General features: G+C 38.5%; 1 protein-coding gene across 1 annotated transcript; it reads left to right on the top strand.

The window, feature by feature from the left end:
• Positions 1–18,503: 18,503 nt before the first annotated feature.
• Positions 18,504–20,507, top strand: si:dkey-5n18.1 (uncharacterized protein LOC570444 homolog). Its single transcript, XM_056764770.1, has 2 exons — positions 18,504–18,996; positions 20,003–20,507. Exons 1-2 carry the CDS (start codon positions 18,526–18,528, stop codon positions 20,171–20,173), a joined length of 642 nt encoding a protein of 213 aa, XP_056620748.1. The 5' UTR covers positions 18,504–18,525; the 3' UTR covers positions 20,174–20,507.
• The last annotated feature ends 232 nt before the right edge of the window (positions 20,508–20,739 follow it).

Below are 20,739 nucleotides of genomic sequence, written 5' to 3'. Positions count from 1 at the left end.
AGTAAAGGCCTATTTATGGCCATCTTTGTTTGCGGTTTTGATGCATCCATTCACAAAATAAAGTGTTTATATACTTACTGTAAGAAGTGTAGAAAATGTACATAATAAATCTACATAATATCCTAATATTTTTTGCATTAAAGAAAGATTTTGACCCATACAATGTATTTTTGGCTATTGCTACAAATATACCCGTGCTACTTATGACTAGTGTCCACGATCACATACAATTGTAATAAAAAATTGTATTCAGTTCCAAAAGTTCTAAATAGGTCTTTCTGGACCCACAATATGATTACATAAGTTAATTACTTAACAATATATAGAACGTTTTTTTTTTAAATCTCCTAATAAGCTCCATTTTGAACATTTTCAACCTTTGTTAAATCAAATGCTTTTAAAAGAGGATTAAGCTCTGCCTCTGGGCCATTTCTGAGTCTCAGAGCTTCTCTCTCTTGAATACACTGCAAATATAATTACAATCACATTATAAAAAAAACTATGTCACACAAGCAAAGCAAAAATGCTTTTAAGCATTGAAAAGCACTGTGTCAGATCACCTAATCACAGCAGTTGATGAAAGCTGTGAAGCACCTTCATAAGGAATAATAAGTGCAATATGTGTATTAAGAGGCGCGGGCACATTAAAAGATACAATACACAAACGTTTTGAATAAAGCTCATCAGAGAGACAGAAAACATGAAGAAAACAGAATTACAGGAGAGAGAGTTTGAGAACGGCACGATAGAAAGATTATTGAAATCCGTATTAAGACAGACAACACAGCAAAGCAGGTATTTTTAAAAATGAAAGAGAAAAAGCTCAAAAGCATTTAAGGGTCTTAAAAAGTCTTTTTCATCTCGATAGATTACACTTTGCTTTCATTCAGCCATCTTGAGGAGAGCTCTCTGTCACACACACTTAAATACACATTTGTACATATCCACAACAAAATTCTATTAACCTTTTCGTATAAATCAATGGATTATGGTGAAAAGTCGTGACCAATGCATCTTTCCTCGACAGGGCATCACATGCCATTGAATTTTCAAGGGCAGTTTATCATAATTCTGCATGTTTAGCAGCATGAGACATGTTAGAAGATTTTTTTAAGTATATATAATAAATGACAGCCAAGTTGATATAAAACTTGAATTCAACAATAAATAAGGGTGAAAATGTGTTTTGTAAAACTTGTAAAAGGTGTCATGATTTGTATTTTCCTCTTAATCAAACTCGGTAATCTGACATCTATATCATCATCATTATTATTATGAATTACTTGTATTATTATTATCAACATGTACCATTTGAAAATGGCTGTTTTACACTTTAGTTTTATACAGTTGGTTGCTTTTTTTGTACTCTCGGTGAATCTACAGAAAATTAGGTGACATTTATGCAATATGCAAGAAAGAGATAATGAGAACAAGAAAAGGGGACAAGACCAAAAGAGATTTGTTTAGTGTTCAAAAACTTAACATCTATCCTTAAGGCTATACTAAAGAGAGTCAGAGATGAGAGAGCATAAGATTGACAGAGAGCTGCAAAGTGACAAGGATGATTTCTTGGTGTTTGATTCTCTAGAGACTGGTGAACAAAACAAAGTGTGCTGCGCTAATGGAGTCTTTACTGAGCGAGATTCACCTTGTTGTTCTGAGTTTAGACACGACTGACATCAAAAATATCAGACTCCCCTCCGCCAGACTGCTCGATAGACTCATTGAGGCTCTCAGTGGGAGACTCAACGTCACCAATTACACACACAAACACACACTTTATGAAATTCTAAAACCCCTCAAAATCCTCTTAATGCTCTTATTGGTAGGGCTGTCCAACCTATCGCTACATTTTTTTAAACCAAGTTTGACGTAATATACAGTAAACATGGCCATTGTTTCAAGCATGAGCGAGTGTGGTGCTCCAGCTTCCAGAGCCGATGCATGGGTTATAATGGGAATTGTATAGGTTTTAATTGAAACTACAATCGTGTCTGGTATGTGATGGATTCTATTGGTGGGGTGTTAAAAATAGCCCCAAGTGGTCCACAGCAAGTTGTATTTTAAGCCTTTTTTTATTTTAACATTGTTTGTTTTAAAAAGTGTTGCAATATTTTGTAATATGTATCGTATCTTAATATCTTGCAATACATTGTATCGTAATATGTGCCCTTGCCAATATACAACCCTACTTTTTTGTAGTAAATTCAAATAACCTTCGAAATCAAACAATATATTCATAGATTAACATTTTCTTTCATAACAAGGCTTCATGGTCTCATGTTGGGAAACTGTCATGACTCTGGAGGAAAACAGAAAATTCTGAGACTCAATTGCAGGTACAATCACTGAATTCGTTTAGAAAAAACAGTCCAAAGAATCACCAGGCGACACCGACCTCGAGTACAGGAATCATGTAAGTCCGAGGGCAGAGGTCTCAACCCAACGGCACTCACTGAAGAATCAATAGAAGACTCACCTCGGGATCTCCTGATCTCCTGGGAGAAGCCTAGACCCGCCGGCCGATTCTGGATGATAGCAGTGATCGCTGGTGGAGAGGCGCCGGGGCGAGGAGTGACGGAAGGTCCGGAACGCCAACAGGAACTAAGGAGGATAAGCACAGCAAACTAGGAAGAGATGGGCCTAGGCACTGGAGACTTGGCAGAACTAGACTGAGCCTAGTCAAACTGTGGTTAAGACAAAGACTGAAACAGAACTAGACGCGCTAGACTCTGGCAGTCAGAACTGGCAAAACACGCAACTATCTGACACAAGACGAGAGGACAAGCAGGATTCAATAGTGGAGACCAAAATAGCTACTGATAGGGATGAGCTACAGGAGTGCAGGTGATGAGGTGATGGAAACCTGGTGAGGGGAAAGCCTGGCGGGGAGACACGGGGGCGGGGCAAGTGACGTAGACACGGAACATATGTAGAGCTGTCAAAACGGCTCCCCACAAGCTTGACAAAACATACACTCACACAAGACACAAAGCCATGACTGAGATCACGACAGGAAAACACTTACGATGCTGAAAGAAATCTGTTTTAATTGATCAAATAAAATATGTCACGGCACACAAATGAGCAACGAGGCCATACACAAAGAACTATTCAAAGGTTTAATGAAGTGCTATATCCACAGGTAAGTTCAAATCCACATGTTTTAAACAAACAGGTAATCATCCACGGATCACAGGTCTGAACTAGTGACGTGGGAAAACAACAACTAACAATATGACAACTAGACTTGACCACGAACAAAGACAAAGAACAGTTTATGTAGTGTCCAGGTTATGTGTGTCACTTGCGGATGAAATCAAGGTGGCTGGTGGGGTGCAGTGCATGCTGGGGAATGTAGTCACTGGGGTTAATAGTCCGATGAATGTGAACGGTAATGATGCGGGGGGGGGGGGCGTGGCTGACAATGTTTGAGTTGTTACGAAATGATTTGGGATTCTGTATTTCTTCGTTTATTGATTTGTTGATCATCTTCCCCTATTGTGCCTACATTTGTATTTAATGTGCCCAATGCATATCTGTTTGAGTTACCGACCATTCGGCTGCACTTCAGTTAGCTTTTTAGTTTTGTGTTTGGTACGAAAGGTTTTTTCCAGACCTTGTATAAAAGGTGTTAGTGCTAATAAATTATAAGTGCTATTCAAAAACATCTGACCTCATTGTAGCCTGAAATGGTCTCAATTAAAACCTATTTTATCACGAATGTGTGTGTTTCATGTAGCTGTGTGAAAGTGTTATTGGGTGTATCTGTGTATATACACACAGTGTTAAGTGGATAAGTGCTCTCTTTGAGGCAAGCACACGGAGAATGAAGCCATTTTGTTTCTGCTCAAGGCTCTTGTTTGAAAAGGTTCCACATTCAGACCATCACATTTAACATTTAATGGACAGTCTGTACAAGGGCAGCGCTGTTGCTGAAAGTAAAAAGGAAGAGAACCACATGTGTATGAAAAGAATTTGCTGGATAAACAAATTGAATAAGCCAGAGAGAGCAAGGAAGACTAAGGTCGTCAGAAGCACTTGAACCGCAGAAACAAAACACTTTTCTTAATTGAAACAACACAATGACTGTATGTTTATTCAGAGGTATGAGTTTTAAAATATTTAACATCTTCGCTGAATATGTGGCCTTCATTTCATTAGTTGACATGATCATGTGATTCTTTGGTGCTGTTGTATACTGGTCAAAGCAACTATCTGGAATGTTGAACTGTGTTTCAATCCTCAGAGGATCAATGACCTTGAGGGGGATTGTCATTGTAATAACTTTGTAATAGCTTAACATCTAGGTTGATTTAATTCAAAGCTACTAACTTACCTTGGGTGTATTGTATGCTTGAACACAGACTGTTTTGATGGACTGTCCACAATAGAGGGGTGGCTACAGGAGTGTTAGCGGCTAGCTGCGTTGTAATCTGTGTTAGGCTATATGCAGCATTTTTACCACATAACATATATTGCTCTCTACAGTAAATAAAGTTGTTTCTAGATTGCTAGTATTTGCTCCTAAAATGATTAAATGATTAGCAAGTGAACTATTGAGAAGTATTAAACTTCTCAATGTGAAAAAATCCTTTGGATGAGTATTAAAATAGCTGGATGATCTCTAATTTTGTCTGTTGGTGTCAAAACAGTGTTCAAATCACAAATGTTCCTCAACTATAAACTGTTTATATCTATAAAATCATTTACTTAGGCATTTGGAAAGGCTGTTTGTTAGATGTTTTTTGAACGGTGTTTAGTTAAAGAGATAAGAATAAAATACAAATGCTGTCATCATCTGTTCACCCTCAAAATTTGTGTGCCTTTCTTTCATCTGTAAATCACAAAAGATATTCTGAGATATGTCTTTGGAAGTCAATGGGTTTTTAGAAAAGTATCTTCTTTTGTGTTCTTCAGAAAAACACAAATCCAATTTACATTTACATTTAGTCATTTGGCAGACGCTTTTATCCAAAGCGACTTACAGTGCACTTATTACAGGGACAATCCCCCTGGAGCAACATGGAGTAAAGTGTCTTGCTCAAGGACACACTGGTGGTGGCTGCTGGGATCGAACCAGCAACCTTTTGATTTACCAGTTGAGTGGTTTAACCCACTAGACCATCATTTATTGTTGCTTCATTTAAGTCTGATTATTGTATTTTGGGAACTCTGTTGTAGACACTCTACTTGCTTACACAGACAGCATGAATACCTTAACCTGTTAATATGTGAAACAAAATAAATACACGCTACTCACATGTGCGGAATGAATCCATCTGTCTCAATCTGGTTCTGTCCCTGATCAAAACATCAGCTCACAGAGTTCCGAACTGCCCAGGCTGGTTATCACTGGGGTGTTTCTATTGTCTAATGAAGCTTTGAAATTTTCAGTGTACCTTTGTCAGAACAAAAATATAATTGAAATGCCAGGGTAACTATAAGTACTCGTAATCATTGAAGGATAAAGAGAAAGCATGCGTATAAAGCTGCAATGCGTTTAATCAACTACATGCTCAGTTGGATAGTTCTGCTGTTCTACATTATTTAGGTTCTGCCAATCATTTACTGCATGTAATGGGTCAAAATATTGAGCAATGTTTCTTTCCTCTCTATTCATCTATCACGCTCTTTTATTTTCTGTGGCACTGTGTTTATATGCAGCCAGTTTCTGCAGAACTTCATCACCCTGCATGCAAATCAGATTGCAGGTGACCTCATCACTGAGATAAGTGACCAATGTTTAAAGCGGGCGTAACAAACAGGGTTTCTGCCAATCTTATATTAATCTTGAGTACCTATAGAGTAGTGATGCATACTTCGTATCTTCGAAGAGTGTTTAGTTTGATCACATTTATAAATGATAGATACAGCTTTACGATTGTTTCCGAAAACATACGGTGGCGTGACGGGGGAGGGGTAGACTGAACCAAAGCACGTGCGCATACATTGTCAACAAAACACAGATATGAGTTTCACTCACCGTATGTGGTTCGTGTCCGGCATCTTTTATCGCTGGGACGGCTCCATATATCAGTTTCAAACAATCTCCAAATCCAACGTTATATCCACCTTTTATATAACATTCATCACCCAAATACAGTGAATAAACAAACACCTGAACTTCGCGAACGTATGCTCTCTCTCTTTCCTGCTCACAAGTGAAAGTGACGTCTGCGGATGCTCCTTCTCGAGCTCTCCTGTGGCCGTGCCGTGTGCTTTTCCGGGAGAATTGTCCAATAAGGGACTGAGAAAAGTTGTTTCAAAACAGTTTTTTATGTTTGAAAAAAAACTTTACGAAACCTGTACGATCCCTGGGGGATTGTATAGAGCTACGTAATACACCCAACTCGTTTTTTGACAAGTTGACCATGAGAAGACAGCACGTTTAACATTGTAATGAAGCAAGAATGCATGACACATGATTGCAGGGCCGCTTTAAAGCAATTGGCTTTTGCCGAAAACAGGTCTAATCGCATCCGCTTAAGGTCTATTGCAAGCACTTTTTACATGTAGAACTGTTTTACTCAAAATGCCTTCAGGAAAAGATATTAAAGACAAACTTAGTCAAGAGTCTCTTATATGTGCAAATTGATACATACAACTTAAATCTAACAATAGAATATATGAAGTAAAATTTTGTTTTTTATTTATTACCTAAAATAACAATAGATATAAGTGTTATTTCAAAATTCTGTTACCGTTTTCTCCAACAAGCGGATGTAACAAGACTTGATTTCTGGTTTGGTCATGTGACATTCAACAAATACCCTATTATCAATAATTATATTTGTCCGAAATAGCCCCCATACCCTAATATATTGTACTCTTTGAGGGGGAATCCATTTTTAGTGGTGTCCTAATCCATAGGGAAATTGATTGAGTGCACTCATTTAATCCCATGATGCATCTTAATAACGAGTTTACAACCGATGTACACTCACGGTAAGCTGCTTGCCTGCATCATAATGCTCGAGCTAAATTTCCAAATTTCGGCAGATGATGGTGCCAGCAGCACTTTCAGTGCACTGAGTGTCCGAATTTACTCACTTGTATTCAAGTGAAACAAGTTCACTTGTAATCCAAGAGCAGGTCAACATACAAAACAGAGGTCAAACTAGTTACATCACCGGAGACAACAACTAACAAAAACATCAGCGTAAAATAATCGAGACCTGACCCTGACTGACTGCAGTGGGTGAGTATTTAAAGCAGGGGTCTTCAACTACTTTTCTTTGAGGGCCAGATTCCAAAAGTATCAATAGGATGAGGGCCAGTTTTAAACAATATCATAATTTCTTGTTATTTTGTATTTCCGTTTGGCCTATTTATTGCACATTGTTTCTTTTATATTGGTTGTGTCGCTGTTACTTACAGGTCATATACATGTATTAAAGCATGCACACAAATATTGCATGCAGTATACCTATTCTTAATATTTAATTAAAAGGGATATGGCTTTTTAATTGCATTTTATATTCCCCAATACGCTGAATGAAATTGCTGTTTATTTACTCACCCCCAGTCCCCCAGCGAAGATGTGGGTAGTATTCATTTTTTTCAAGAAGATATTTATGAAGATATTGAATTAATGAAGTCAAATAAAAAAATAAAAACCTAAAAAATTCAGCACAAAAGTAATGGCTGCCTCTTGACGTGAAACTGGCGTCTTATAAAGCAAATCAATCGATCTTAGCAAGAAACTGAACGCTATTATCGAATCATCGTGTGAAATCCAATCGCATTCATGTGATGCACTTATAAGGTCAGATCCTTTGAAGTGCAAGTTCTGGATGGAGATGAACAGCTGTTTTTGTAAATATAGCAGTTTAAATCATACATAATGAATGCAGTAATAAAAACAACATAATTTTTTCCGTTTTTAACAACAGTTCACGTGGTGTAGTACTCTTCCTGCAGTTACTGTCAAGTAAATAACATTGCAAATAACATTAAGTATCTTGGACAGACCGATTAAATCGCTGTATAAGACGCCAATGAGTATGTCCCGCCGGAATTACTTTAGTATTGAATGTGTGACGGCAGCGTTTTGGACTTAACGTCATCTCAGGACGTGCATTTCTAAAAGCACACCGTTCTTAAAGTCTCTCCACTTATTTGAAATGTTAATGTGGGCCAAGTATAGATGATTGGCAGTCCGCATTTGGCCCGCGGGCCGCCAGTTGACAAGCCCTGATTTAAAGAGTCCATTTATGTCAATCAGGTGTAGATGAAATCAAAGCTTGCTGATGGGGTGCAATGAATTATGAGATTTGAAGTTCAGATAATGGGAGCACAGGTAGGAATGGTGACAGATAAAGGTGTTCTGATAAGGTACGACAGAACAAGCGAGACTTGCATCGCAAGTTTTACTTGATGTTAGCACTACGTGTTAGCGCTGGATAATTCAGAATGTTTTCTAGAAGGCTAAAACATATGTAATGATCCTTTATACAGTGAAACTTATGATTTGCAAGGTACATTAGGAAATGAATAATGGAACCATTCTTGCGTAATTCTTGGATCAATTGTATTTGGGAAGAATGCTCTAACTCTACTGACAGCGAAGCTATGTCACATCCACTACATGCTATAGGCTATTACACAGCTACTATACACATTTTGTTCCAGAACGGTCTTGCAGCATGGTGGCAACCTTTCCACAGCCTGGTACTGGGTCATGACCCGGCGGTTGGGGACATCTGCTTAAAACAGTGTTGAGTGTGTCCAACAAATGTCATGATTTTCTCTTTATACCTTTTTTATTGCAATAATGTCTAAACTGTACAATACAGACTTTCCATGTCGTCCATTCTGCATTTCACTTCCTGCCATCCATCTCCATTTCAGGTGTCATCAGAATCATGTGACTTCATAAGCTATTGCGTATTTTTGTTCACAGATGAAATGGATCATGGCAGACTGTGACTAATGCATTTCTGCAATGGCATCAGTCCCTCGAAACTTCTGAATGATGGTATACCCACACTGCTATGTGTCATTATAAAGTCTAACGTTCCTGCCATATCAACCGGCCCAGTGTATAAAATACTTGCCAAGTGCTCTGAGGACGGCTCTATGTAAAGATGTAATGGCGCATAAAAATCTGCATTTAAATGTGTCACTTCTCCCTGTCTAATATCAGAACTGACTCACCACTCTCCATTTGAATACACTCTTCACATTACACCGTCTTTGAAGACTTTTGGGTATTTTAGATTGTTAAAACACTGAGCTGAATCTAATCTATTTTCGGTATAAACATTGTGATATAAAAGTGCTTACAATCTCATGGTAACTATTTTTCAAGGTCACAAATTTTTATTATGTCATACTTTTTATTATGATCTGTTCTGGTAACAGTGACTGTAGTTGTCGGTTTGGGGTTGCGCTTTAAACTTTTTTTGTCTTAACCATTTTTGTATGATTCACATTGTACACATTCGTATGAATTATGCCCCGTTTCCCCCCACCAGAGCGACATAATCTTATTTATTGCATAGGTAGTTTAGCTATTACCAGCAACACTAGCAACAGTAATGACAGGAAGTGAGCGTGTCTCACAACATGACAAAGTAAAACATTTTTTTGATTTTATGCACATCACATAACGGGCGGTATGAACTACCTAAAATTGTTACAAAGTCCTGTGAGATTTACATTACATTGCTGAGTGAAGTGATTACAAATCAGTCGCAGTAGCGACCTCTTGAACTTAAGAGTTCAAGACAACTAGACATAAACAAAACATTGGCCACTCAACGACCAAAATACACTATACATTTGTTTTGTTTTTGGTGGTTCTTAGTTTGATACATTTGCTTTTTTGAATGTTTGCTGCTATTGCAAATCTCTCATTTTGTCTGTCCAATGCTGCCTTTATTTGACTAATTAATCTCACATTGTGGTCATTTGTGTGGGTTGTTGCCGACTTTGCCTCAGTGAGGTAGGGTAGTGGCCACGGCATTAGCATCGCTGTTATCAGACACATAATGGATGTAGTGCTTTGCTAATGGGAGAAAATATTGCCTGGCATAATTCATTTGCAAAAATGTAATTGTTGTATTAAGGATGTGTGGTCCCCAAGGCTAGGGCATTGGCCCTGATAAGAGATGTTTCATTAAATTTACTTGTTTACAATCCAATTACTTTGGGTAGGCTATTGTCATGTGGGTGTGAGAGGTAAAAAGCCAATTCTGTCAGTGATGTGAAGGTCACTTATTACAACAACAAATTGTGGAAAGATAAACTAAAGTGTTTTTTTGTTGTTATATTTGGGCTCTGATTCTGAGGATATGTACATCAAAAAGCAAAGTTGCAGTTTTTGGTTTGTGTTTGATGAAATTTTAGGCTATTAGTGTAGGCTATTTGTCTCTTTGTGTGTACAGTATGTAATTTATGCATGTAGTCTGGGACCATAGTGAAATCATGCAATTCTGTGCTTTAATTAATTACAAGGAACGTACAATGTTGTATTCAAAATAAATATTGGTTTAAGATTTTGTGCACATTTAGATGTGCTGTTTGTGCTGGCATGGAGTCCACAAGTAAACCTTCATGATCCATGTTATCCCAGCATGCTTTGAGAATGTGCCAAACAGCATTTTGTGTGATTCTATGAAAAAAAGAATCTCAGACTCAGGCATCCACCCAAAATCTAAAATCCTTTCAAATCATTTACTCGCCCTCACGTCTTTCCAAATATGACTTTCTTTCTTCTGCAGAACACAAAGGAAGATATTTTGAAGAACGCTAGATGCCAAACAACATTGGTCCCCATTAACTTCCATTGAATGGACACAAAACCACAGAGACATTTCTCAAATTGTCTTCTTTTTTGTTCTACATAAGAAAGAGTCATATATAGTCTGGAAATCAACTAGGTCTTATTTAGACACGACAGAGCGAAAGTGGCGTAAACCTAAAGAACCTATTGACCTCAGTCTCTATCAGCCTCTCTTCACTTCTTTATATGCTGATGTCTCTTTTGCGAAAACCCAGTACAAGCACGCTAAAATCAACAACTCGCCTGACTCTCGTACTCTCTTTAAAACCTGCTCTGCTCTTCTTTGCCCGCCTGCCCCTCACCTCCATCCAACTTAACAGCTGATGATTTTACGTCTTTCTTCGTAACGAAAACGACCACCATCAGCAGTAAGTTCTGTATGACGGCGCCTCTTGATCACGCCCAAACCCCCGACACATGCTTGTTCCCCTCTTTCTATCTCCTATATCAAGATGATGTTTCCAAAGTCGTGTCTTCTAACCATCCAACTTCCTTCCCGCTTGATCCCATCCCTACTCATCTCCTCCTCTATCCATTGGTTGTTCCTGCTCTGACCCACATTATCAACCCGTCTCTCACCAGTGATACATTTCCCACAGTCTTCAAAGAGGCCCGTAATATCCCGCTACTAAAGAAACTCTCTTTATCCGTAGAGAACTGCAGACCGGTAACACTCCTCCCCTTCATTGCTAAAACTTATTAGCGTGTTTTTTTTAACCGTGTCTCATCCTTTTTCACAGAAAGCAACCTCCTGGACAGCAACCAGTCTGGTTTCAAGAGCGGTCATTCCACTAAAACAGTGCATCTCTCTGTCATTGAAGCCCTGACACTGGCAAGAGACGTCTCCAAAACATCTGTTCTTATCCTACTAGATCTATCTGCTGCCTTTGACACCATCAACCACCACATACTGCTATCGACCCTCTCAAGGCTATGGTGTCTCTGGAGTGGTGCTAGGTAGTTCAGGTCTTACCTCTCAGGTAGGTCATTTACAGTATCCTGGAGAGGAAATGTGTCTCTTAGTCCCAACATCTCGACACGGGGGTGCCCCAGGGCTCAGTGCTTGGTCCTATGCTATTTTCTATATACATGACATCCCTAGGCTCTGTCATTCAGAAACATGGCTATTCCTATCACTGCTATGCAGATGATAGACAACTCCACCTGTCATTTCAGCCTGATGATCCGACTGTTTCTGCATTTCAGCATGTCTAGCCTGCATTTCACTCTGGATGAACGACAATCACCTGCAGCTGAACCTTGCTAAAACAAAGCTGCTTGTAATCTCGGCCGACACAAAGATTCCTCACAACATCTCCATTCAGCTGGGCTCATCAACCATCACATTTTCCAGAACGGACAGAAACCTGGGAGTGGTGATCAACAATCAGCTTAACTTCACTGATTAGGTTGCCAGCATCACCCGGTCCTGAATTAGATCTTCCGAGCCTACTACGCAAGTCCTAGTCCAGGCTCTTGTTCTGTCCAGACTGGACTACTGCAATGCGCTAGTAGCTGGACTTGCAGCTTGCACAATCAAACCTCTACAGATGATCCAGAATCCAGTGGCGAGAGTGGTCTTCAATGAACCGAAGAGAGCAATCGTCACTCCACTCTTCATTAAGCTACATTGGCTCCCTATAGTCGCTCAAATCAAATTCAAGACTCTGCTCCTGACCTATATGACCACCACTGGTTCGGCACCCCCTTATCTTCACTCGCTACTGCAGACTTATATACCATCAGATCCCTATGCTCTGCAAATGAACGACGTCTTGTGGTGCCATCCCAAAAAGGTAAAAATTCTCTCTCACGTACATTCTCGGGATCGGTTCCACATTTATTGAATGATCTGTCGGCTGCAACAAGATCAGCAGATTCTGTAGCCATCTTCAAGAATTGTCTGAAAACACATCTCTCCCCATCAACACCTGACTGGTCAGTTCTGACTTCTATCTCTTTTCTACTTCAAAAAATAAATAAATAAACGTATCTATGTATACTGTGGTGAGCTATATGAGACAATTTTTCTTTTCCTGCACTTATGCTTTTTGTTGTCCTTATGTTGTTCCAATTGCTTCCTTTGTTTCCCTCATCTGTAAGTCGCTTTGGATAAAAGCGTCTGCTAAATGACTAAATGTAAATGTACTGGGTCTGACAAACAGGAAGGTTAATAAATCTCAGTATTTTGGGTTAACCATCCCTTTAACATTAAAAATTACATTTACAAATTAGCTCAAATTTGTTCATATTACATTTGATTACACAATTTGGTTTCTATATATAAAATTGATCAAGTTTATTTTATACAGGATTTCTAACGCCACTTGGACTTCTGGACTCAAACTGTATGTGTGATTGCGTGTGGTCTTTTTAAAGACCGACCGTTCCGTGTCTATGTAAATGTTTGACATTTTTCACTGATTTTCTGAGCGATGAAATTCGTTCATCTTCTGATTTGCTCTGTCATTTGTCGCTCGAACGAATCTATCAGACACTTGTGGCAAAATAGAGACAGATTGTGATGGTTTCACATTTACATGCACACGTGCGTAGAGAAACGCACACGCATTTCCAAAGTAGCCCGAGCCAGAGATTTCCAGCTGAATCTCCAAGTTCATGTATTGATCGGTTTGTCTCTGTAACTTTTCGTGTATTGAGTCTTTAGTAGGAATGGTTGAAGGCCTGTCCTGTTGCCATTTTTTACAGGAATGTGTGTTTGTGTGTGTTGTTGCCAGTTTTCACAGGCATGGGCTGAAGTTGGTCCCTCCATCTCTATTTCTCTTTCTGTTAGTGTCTATGGAACGCTGCCATTGACTGTCATTGTGAAAACACACATTCAAGTAAACAGATTCTAGGCTGTGACTTCAAGCTCTTGCGCACTCTCACTCTGTCACACACACAAACAAAAGAACAGCCAGGGAGAGTCATACACTCCACGAGACTCTAGAGCAGTGGGGAGGCATCTGATGTAAAACGGTGTGTGAACAGAAGCAGCGGTCCGGGTTCTGCCAACAGTCTGTCCTGATGCCGTGTGGAGAGATCCTGCTGCGGTCCTGATGGGACATCACAGGAAAGCCTCAGCCTTACCTGAGCTTCAGACTGATGTCACATTGATTGATGTCACTTAATAACACATTCAGTCCATTTGATTTTAATAAATGGCTGTGTTTAAACAGACATCTTAAGTACAGAGTCATTCCAGCCTTTTTTAATGCGAGCACTCGATCAAACCATGACGAGAGAGAGAGAGTTAGAGAGAGCCGGAAGGGGTGGGGTGGGACATGGGACTTTGAATAAGCTTAAGTGTGAGAGGAAGATAGACTGATAAACAGATACTGTGTGCCTAGTAATTGCAAAAAGTAGGTCTATCTATTGCATATGTTTTGCAACTTTAACAGGAATTTTTGTTTAATAATAACAAGACCAAAACATTTACGATGGCTTTAGGTTGCATTCAGAGCATTTCAGTTGCATCACTGTTGGTGTCAACCACACTCACAATCAAGTAAATACACCATAGCAAGAACGCAACATATAACACCAAACCTCCTGTTTGTGAAGATAATCCTTAGCATTACACCATTGATCTCTCTTTTCCACAGTAGCTCTGTTCAAACGTCAATGTGTTGACAAAGGGTTCAGGTCCAGGATGAAAAAGGAACAACAGTGCCACCTCGTGGCTGCATGATCGAAAGTACATGTGTTCAAATACACAATGGGCTTGCCTTCATTTTTACAAAGCAAAGATCGTATGACCGATCATTTCAGAGAAACTGCTAATTGTATACATTAGATAAAAATGATGCATTTGGCAGATAATCATAATGCATTCAATGTAAATCACACCATTAATGATAATTTGGTAAAACAAAAGTATTTAAGTTTCTTATAGGCCTATTTCTCTTTACTATTATTTATATAATCTAGATTGAAACATCAAATCAAATCCCTTTATTGTCACTCAACCATATACACAGGTGCAACAGTAGGTGAAAAACTTGGGCTCCGTTCCAACCAACATGGCAGTATGACAGACATTAAACTACTGCTTAAACATTGTGTTTAATATATTTTCTATGCCTTAAAGTCCCAGTGAATTTTTTTTTCATTATATGTTGCAGCGTTTAATTCTAAATGGTTTATCAATGTGGATCATTCTCTTTTGAAAAAGTGCTTCAAAAAGAGGCACCCGGGCTCGTCGGAAAGGTCCCGGCCTCCTTTTATGTTCCATTTTACATCCAACAACAGCACCCATTTGTTGTTTCTTAGACATTTTTGTCGCTGGCTAGTGGCTTCATCTGCTCTTTCCTGAAAATGGCTGTCAGTGTGTCTCTGGCAGAAGGTGGAGCTATTCGCTCATAAGGCGAAGTCTCATGAATGGTAATGGGCGGGCATAAACAATGTGACATCAGATTGATAGGTGATCCCCAACAGCCTGTTTTGTGTTACTTTTGTGGTTTAAAGGAGATTACAAAAAGTAGAATTGATGGCTTTGTATAATTACAGGGTGTTTCTGCACACCCGCTGGGAAATCAATTTCTGGTAGATAAACATTTAATAGTGCATTTTCAAAAAAATACATTTGTATTAGAAACATTCATGTAAATTCACCTACGCACCTAACACGTAGTTCCAGGTCTGTGTTTGGTTATTTAACAATTTATTTTATATCTAATTTATATTAATGTTAACACATAATAATATTTGATTGTATATTTGTTTGATTAAATTGAATTCAAACTATTTAACAGTAATTGACTCTTTGCGGATGTCTACCGGAAGTCACGTTTTTGGGCCACACAGCGCTTGTTATTATTGTTGACCCTGAAATATCTATATGAAAAGTGTCAATTCTTTCTATTGTTTAATATATTATAACATATTGACAATATATTATTTTAATATTTTTAATAATATATTAAATTGTGAAGTTAATATATACGAAAACATATTTTCTTTATATTTTAACATATTGTATTTATGTAAGGGTGGCAACTGGCAGTATTGTGTCTACCATTTAGACATCAACACACAAACCTCAATGAAGGTGACGATCAACGAGCATTATTCCTTTAAAATAACTAAATACAACAGACAGTAAACAATGACAACAACAACATTAAGCCAACAAAAAGGAAATCTTTTTAAAATATAATTACCACCAAATTGAACATGATGCAATGCATGCTGGGAACGTTGACATTGTTTGTTCACATTGGGAAGTTGGGAAAACATTTGATCCATTTTGTTAGGATTATATTTGGACTAATCTCTTATTCAGTATACAAAACAACATTTTAATCGTTCCTATTAAAAATTCTTTCTTTAAGTTACCATTGTCATGGAAATATTTTGCAAGTTACATTTTGCAGTATGGTAAAAGCATGGTAATACTATTATAATGTAGTAGGCTATTATATAAGATACTAGGGTCCCATGTGCAAGTTAGGCTTTTGCACAGTATTGTGCAATATATAGAATGGGATGTATAAGGTTATAAATATTCCCCTTACACCTGCTCCTTGAAATTGTGTTACACATTAGGATGTATTTAAAAGCTTGGAGCTTATAGCAGCTCATGGTGCAGTGGCCTGCAGGCTGATACACACACGGTACAAAGCAGCAGAGATATAATCTCATCTTGAGCACAACTGATGATGTGCCTTACTGCTGTAACCCTCAAAGGCCTCTCTCACTGTCTTCAACACAGAGCAACATCTCTCACAGTCTCAAAGCAATAAAGATTTCTGGTAGCATTTCTGTTTTAACAAGGCACATCGCTGCTGCGAAGATGCTTCAGACATTAGGGGTGGAAAGCGCACATTAAATAAGGCCTTTCATCGATTGTGTTGTTCTTTATTATACATCTAAAAAAGATCTTTTGAGAATAAAATGCTATTTAGCGCCAACTTATCCCGTGCCTTCGTAAATCACCCGGATAAAGCCAATATTTCTTTGGTGTGAACAGCTGCCATTGGAGACATTTTGAATGTTTGCATATGGTAGTAAAAAGAAAATGTTTCTAAATGACGTGTCTCACTGTGCTAAGGGTAGATAGAGAGGAACGTGATTAAATCAGATTTACAGATAAATCAACACATCCTACTGTGAGATATTAAAGGATCCTGCTGGGAGACGTTTACTACACTGTTTCAAATATGGATGTATGCATCTGCATACTGAGGTTTTATTCTACAATGCAAAACCGGTGAAATACAACACGATCACAATGTATAATATGTACACAGCATGTATATCTGATGCAACATGACAAATGTTTCTTTTATTAAACGTGGCCACAAATTCTGAGCAAACAGACCTTTTACAAATCGCTCTCCGTTCCCTCTTCTTTTATGTTCCCATTGGATGCTTTAGTGAATGTTAAAACTACCTTCTTCAAGCTCCTAATGAGATCCTTTGGGAGTCCAAAAACTTTTCCTCGCTAAAGATCTATTTTGTTAAAGTGATCGTGTTTAATTCTTTATTCCTAAAGCACTCTTTAAAGGAACCACCTCAATCAATGGTGGCTAATTAAATCTTGTGGGGAAATTCGGTTGACAAAAATTGCCTTGATAGTTATATATAGATACAAAGAGGAGGTCTGTGTATTTTATGCCAATATTTAACTGTGCACATTTCCAAACATATGCAATGCTTGATGCGTAAATAATAGGCAAATATGAGAATTGAAAAGCTAGATGTGCCTTAAACCTTGTCAAGACCTTGTCAATGTTAGCAACTGACATTTCTAATGTATTATTGACTACCATAAAATAATAAAAGATATTTTGAGGAATTTAGGAGTGCAAACAGTTCTGGGGCACTATACCATTTTAATGTTTCCTGTATGGTAGTCAATGGTGCATCAGAAATGTCTGAGGTTACATTCTTCCAAACATATTTCTTTGTGTTCAACCGAATATACATTTGCACAGGTGAGTAATTCATGACAGAATTTTAGTTTGGGTTGCACTATCCCTTTGAAACTTGAAATGAAACCCGATGATTAGAAGTGAAGCAAGTGAGACCTCTGGTGGTTACATCTGACTCTGCTTGCCTCTTATTAAAAAGTCTGAGACCACATTCATTTATATACAGTACATAATTTAGTTAGAACTATATTGATGTGAGTCGATGTGATTATTAGATGTGAGTGTGTGTTGGTGTATGTGTGTGTGGGAATGTGTGTGAACACGATCACTATAGATCTTGACATTCAAACGCTGCGTGACATTTGGAGAAATTTTATTTTCTGTGACATTTTATGAAAAACGTGGCGAGGGTGCGTATAATGAAGCCGTACGTTTGAGCGCATAGCATTTGCATCCCTAACAAAGTTTTGACAGAATCAGCCAGGGGCTTGTGAAACTTCTCTAGCTCTGAACACCTAAAAGAACATTTTTAGTTTTACTATATGCTTTAAAAAATGTACTTTGATAGCTGTAGGTGGCAAAAATTACACCTTTCTTTTGAATTTATTGGAGGACAAACATAAACAAATAATAAGAAAGATCCATGGTCTAAGCGTTGTTGCATAACAGTTTTTAGACTTTTAGGGAAGTTATTGCATTGCAGTATTAGTTTTTGCTGATGCCAATAAAAATGAATCAGGTGATGGACAATTTCTCAACTTCATCATGTGACCGCCTAACTCCACCAATCACAAACTAGAATCTTTGCCTCATAGAAACCATCTTCCATGAGCGCTGTCACCTCTTTTTTGTTATTTCACCATGACCAAACACTGGTTAGTAGCTCTCTTAGCAGTTTTGTTTTTGACTAAAGCAGGTATCTGTGGGACCAGTGGTGAAAACCAACTGGGATCCTGCAGGATTGTGTGTGACCCCTCCACAGACCGCTCAACTGACCGTAGCAATGGCTTGGTTATCCCTCTTGCCTCTTCTGGAGTTGGACCTCCTGGTCCAGCGGGGCCTCCAGGTAAAACAGGCCCTCCCGGCTTACCTGGACCTATGGGTAAGAGCGGCATAACAAATGGAGGTGTGGCATTTTACGCTTCAATGAAGGATGAATTCGAAAACAATGCAGTGCTGAAATTTACTGATGTGATAACTAATCTGGGAGGTGGTTATGATTCCTCTACTGGGACGTTCACCTGTAAAACACCAGGAGCGTACTACTTCATCTTTCACATTGTGAAGAGTGGGCAAAGTCTACGAGTGGACTTGGTTCTTAATGATCAATTGGTAAGTTTACCGCATTTAACGTATTGGGATTGATTTAACATTGTGTGTACTGCAGAGGGGGGGCACGGTGGCTTAGTGGTTAGCACGTTCGCCTCACACCTCCAGAGTTGGGGGTTCGATTCCCGCCTCCGACTTGTGTGTGTGGAGTTTGCATGTTCTCCCCGTGCCTCGGGGGTTTCCTCCGGGTTCTCCGGTTTCCTCCCCTGGTCCAAAGACATGCATGGTAGGTTGATTGGCATCTATGGAAAAATTGTCCGTAGGGTGTGAGTGCGTGAGTGAATGAGTGAGTGTGTGTGCCCTGCGATGGGTTGGCACTCCATCCAGGGTGTATCCTGCCTTGATGCCCGATGACTCCTGAGATAGGCGCAGGCTCCCCGTGACCCGAGGTAGTTCGGATAAAGCGGTAGAAAATGGATGGATGGATGTACTGCAGAGGAGCAAATAAGAAATGTTTTACATCAGTAGTTTTCAAATTTATTTAGTTTGGTGTTGGTTTACCTACATAATAATGGATCATAAATATTCAATAATTCTTTATTTTAAATTCATAATTACCTTGACTGAGTCTCTCATGACAACAAAATTTCTGACGACATATTTGTTTCTTAAATATTATTTATTTGTTTTTAAATCAATAGTAGATATGTACGTCATATAAATTATTTAATAAAATACCATTTATTTATTTCTCTTTTTACATATATATTTGTGATCACCATGAAAAAAATGTTTTTCACATTTTTTTACTTTTCCAACAATCTTTCTAAGATTCAATTTTACATCTTGAAATTGAATAATATTAATAATAGAAAATGTGTGTTTGAGACATGTTTTGTATGTGTATAAAACACAACATACCTTCACAACACAACGCTACCTGTCCAGCTGATGAAAACTGATCTAAAGCATTACATGAATCGGCAACAACTGGACTGAAATTCTGAATTGAAGAAGAAATTATTTATAAAGTAAAAACCTGATTTTTTGTTTTGTTTTTGTGTATTAGGTTGTGGCCACTGCAATAGCTGTGGACGTCCTTCATACCGACACGGCAAGCAACAGTGCAGTCGTGCAGCTGAAAGATGGAGACCGGGTCTATGTCCGTCTGAACAACAGTATCCTAAGCAAGAAACAATTAGCAGACCGCTTAAGTACTTTCTCTGGTTACTTAGTGTGAGAGATGTGAGGAAGACAGGATTTTTCCTTTTTGCTTAAAACTCATTCTTTCCTTTTGAATGACATTCTTTGCATTCAGACTGTGGGTCTGATTTTGAATAAAGAATGAAGACGTACGCATCCGCAACACCTCCTCAGTCACAACCGTGTTAAAAGCCTGGTCTCACTAAAGTAAATCACTGCTTTAAATAATATTCTTTACAAGGGATTACAAGGACAAAATCAAACCCTGAATTATTGATCTTACTTAACTCTAGTGCAAGCAGAAAAATATTCAACAACCTTTCACTGCTGTTGGTAAATTGTAAATAAAAATAAGCTCTTCTACTTCTAAAGATTTCAAACCTCTCTCTAGAGATCATGCTCCAAACATTCTACCGTGCATGTGGTAGTTTCATGGTTAAAGATGAGGTTTTCTCTGTATAGATGTTAGGCTGGGATATTCATGAACCAGTACGGCCTGTATTTACGCGTTTTGCTCCCTGTCGCAACATTTTACTTCACATCCTTCATGTTACGCAAACAACAAATACATTCAGAGGTATGTCATCTCATCCGGGGATGATG

The sequence above is a fragment of the Triplophysa dalaica genome, chromosome 13 (assembly GCF_015846415.1).
Source record: "Triplophysa dalaica isolate WHDGS20190420 chromosome 13, ASM1584641v1, whole genome shotgun sequence".
Classification (NCBI taxonomy): Eukaryota; Metazoa; Chordata; class Actinopteri; order Cypriniformes; family Nemacheilidae; genus Triplophysa; species Triplophysa dalaica.
This window is presented reverse-complemented; position numbering and strand designations above follow the sequence as displayed.

Excerpts from the sequence above, each read along its gene's own strand:
- si:dkey-5n18.1 (XM_056764770.1), top strand. The coding sequence starts at position 18,526 with ATGACCAAACACTGGTTAGTAGCTCTCTTAGCAGTTTTGTTTTTGACT. Across the intron at positions 18,997-20,002 it reads TGGTTCTTAATGATCAATTG|GTTGTGGCCACTGCAATAGC; the intron begins GTAAGTTTACCG and ends TTTGTGTATTAG.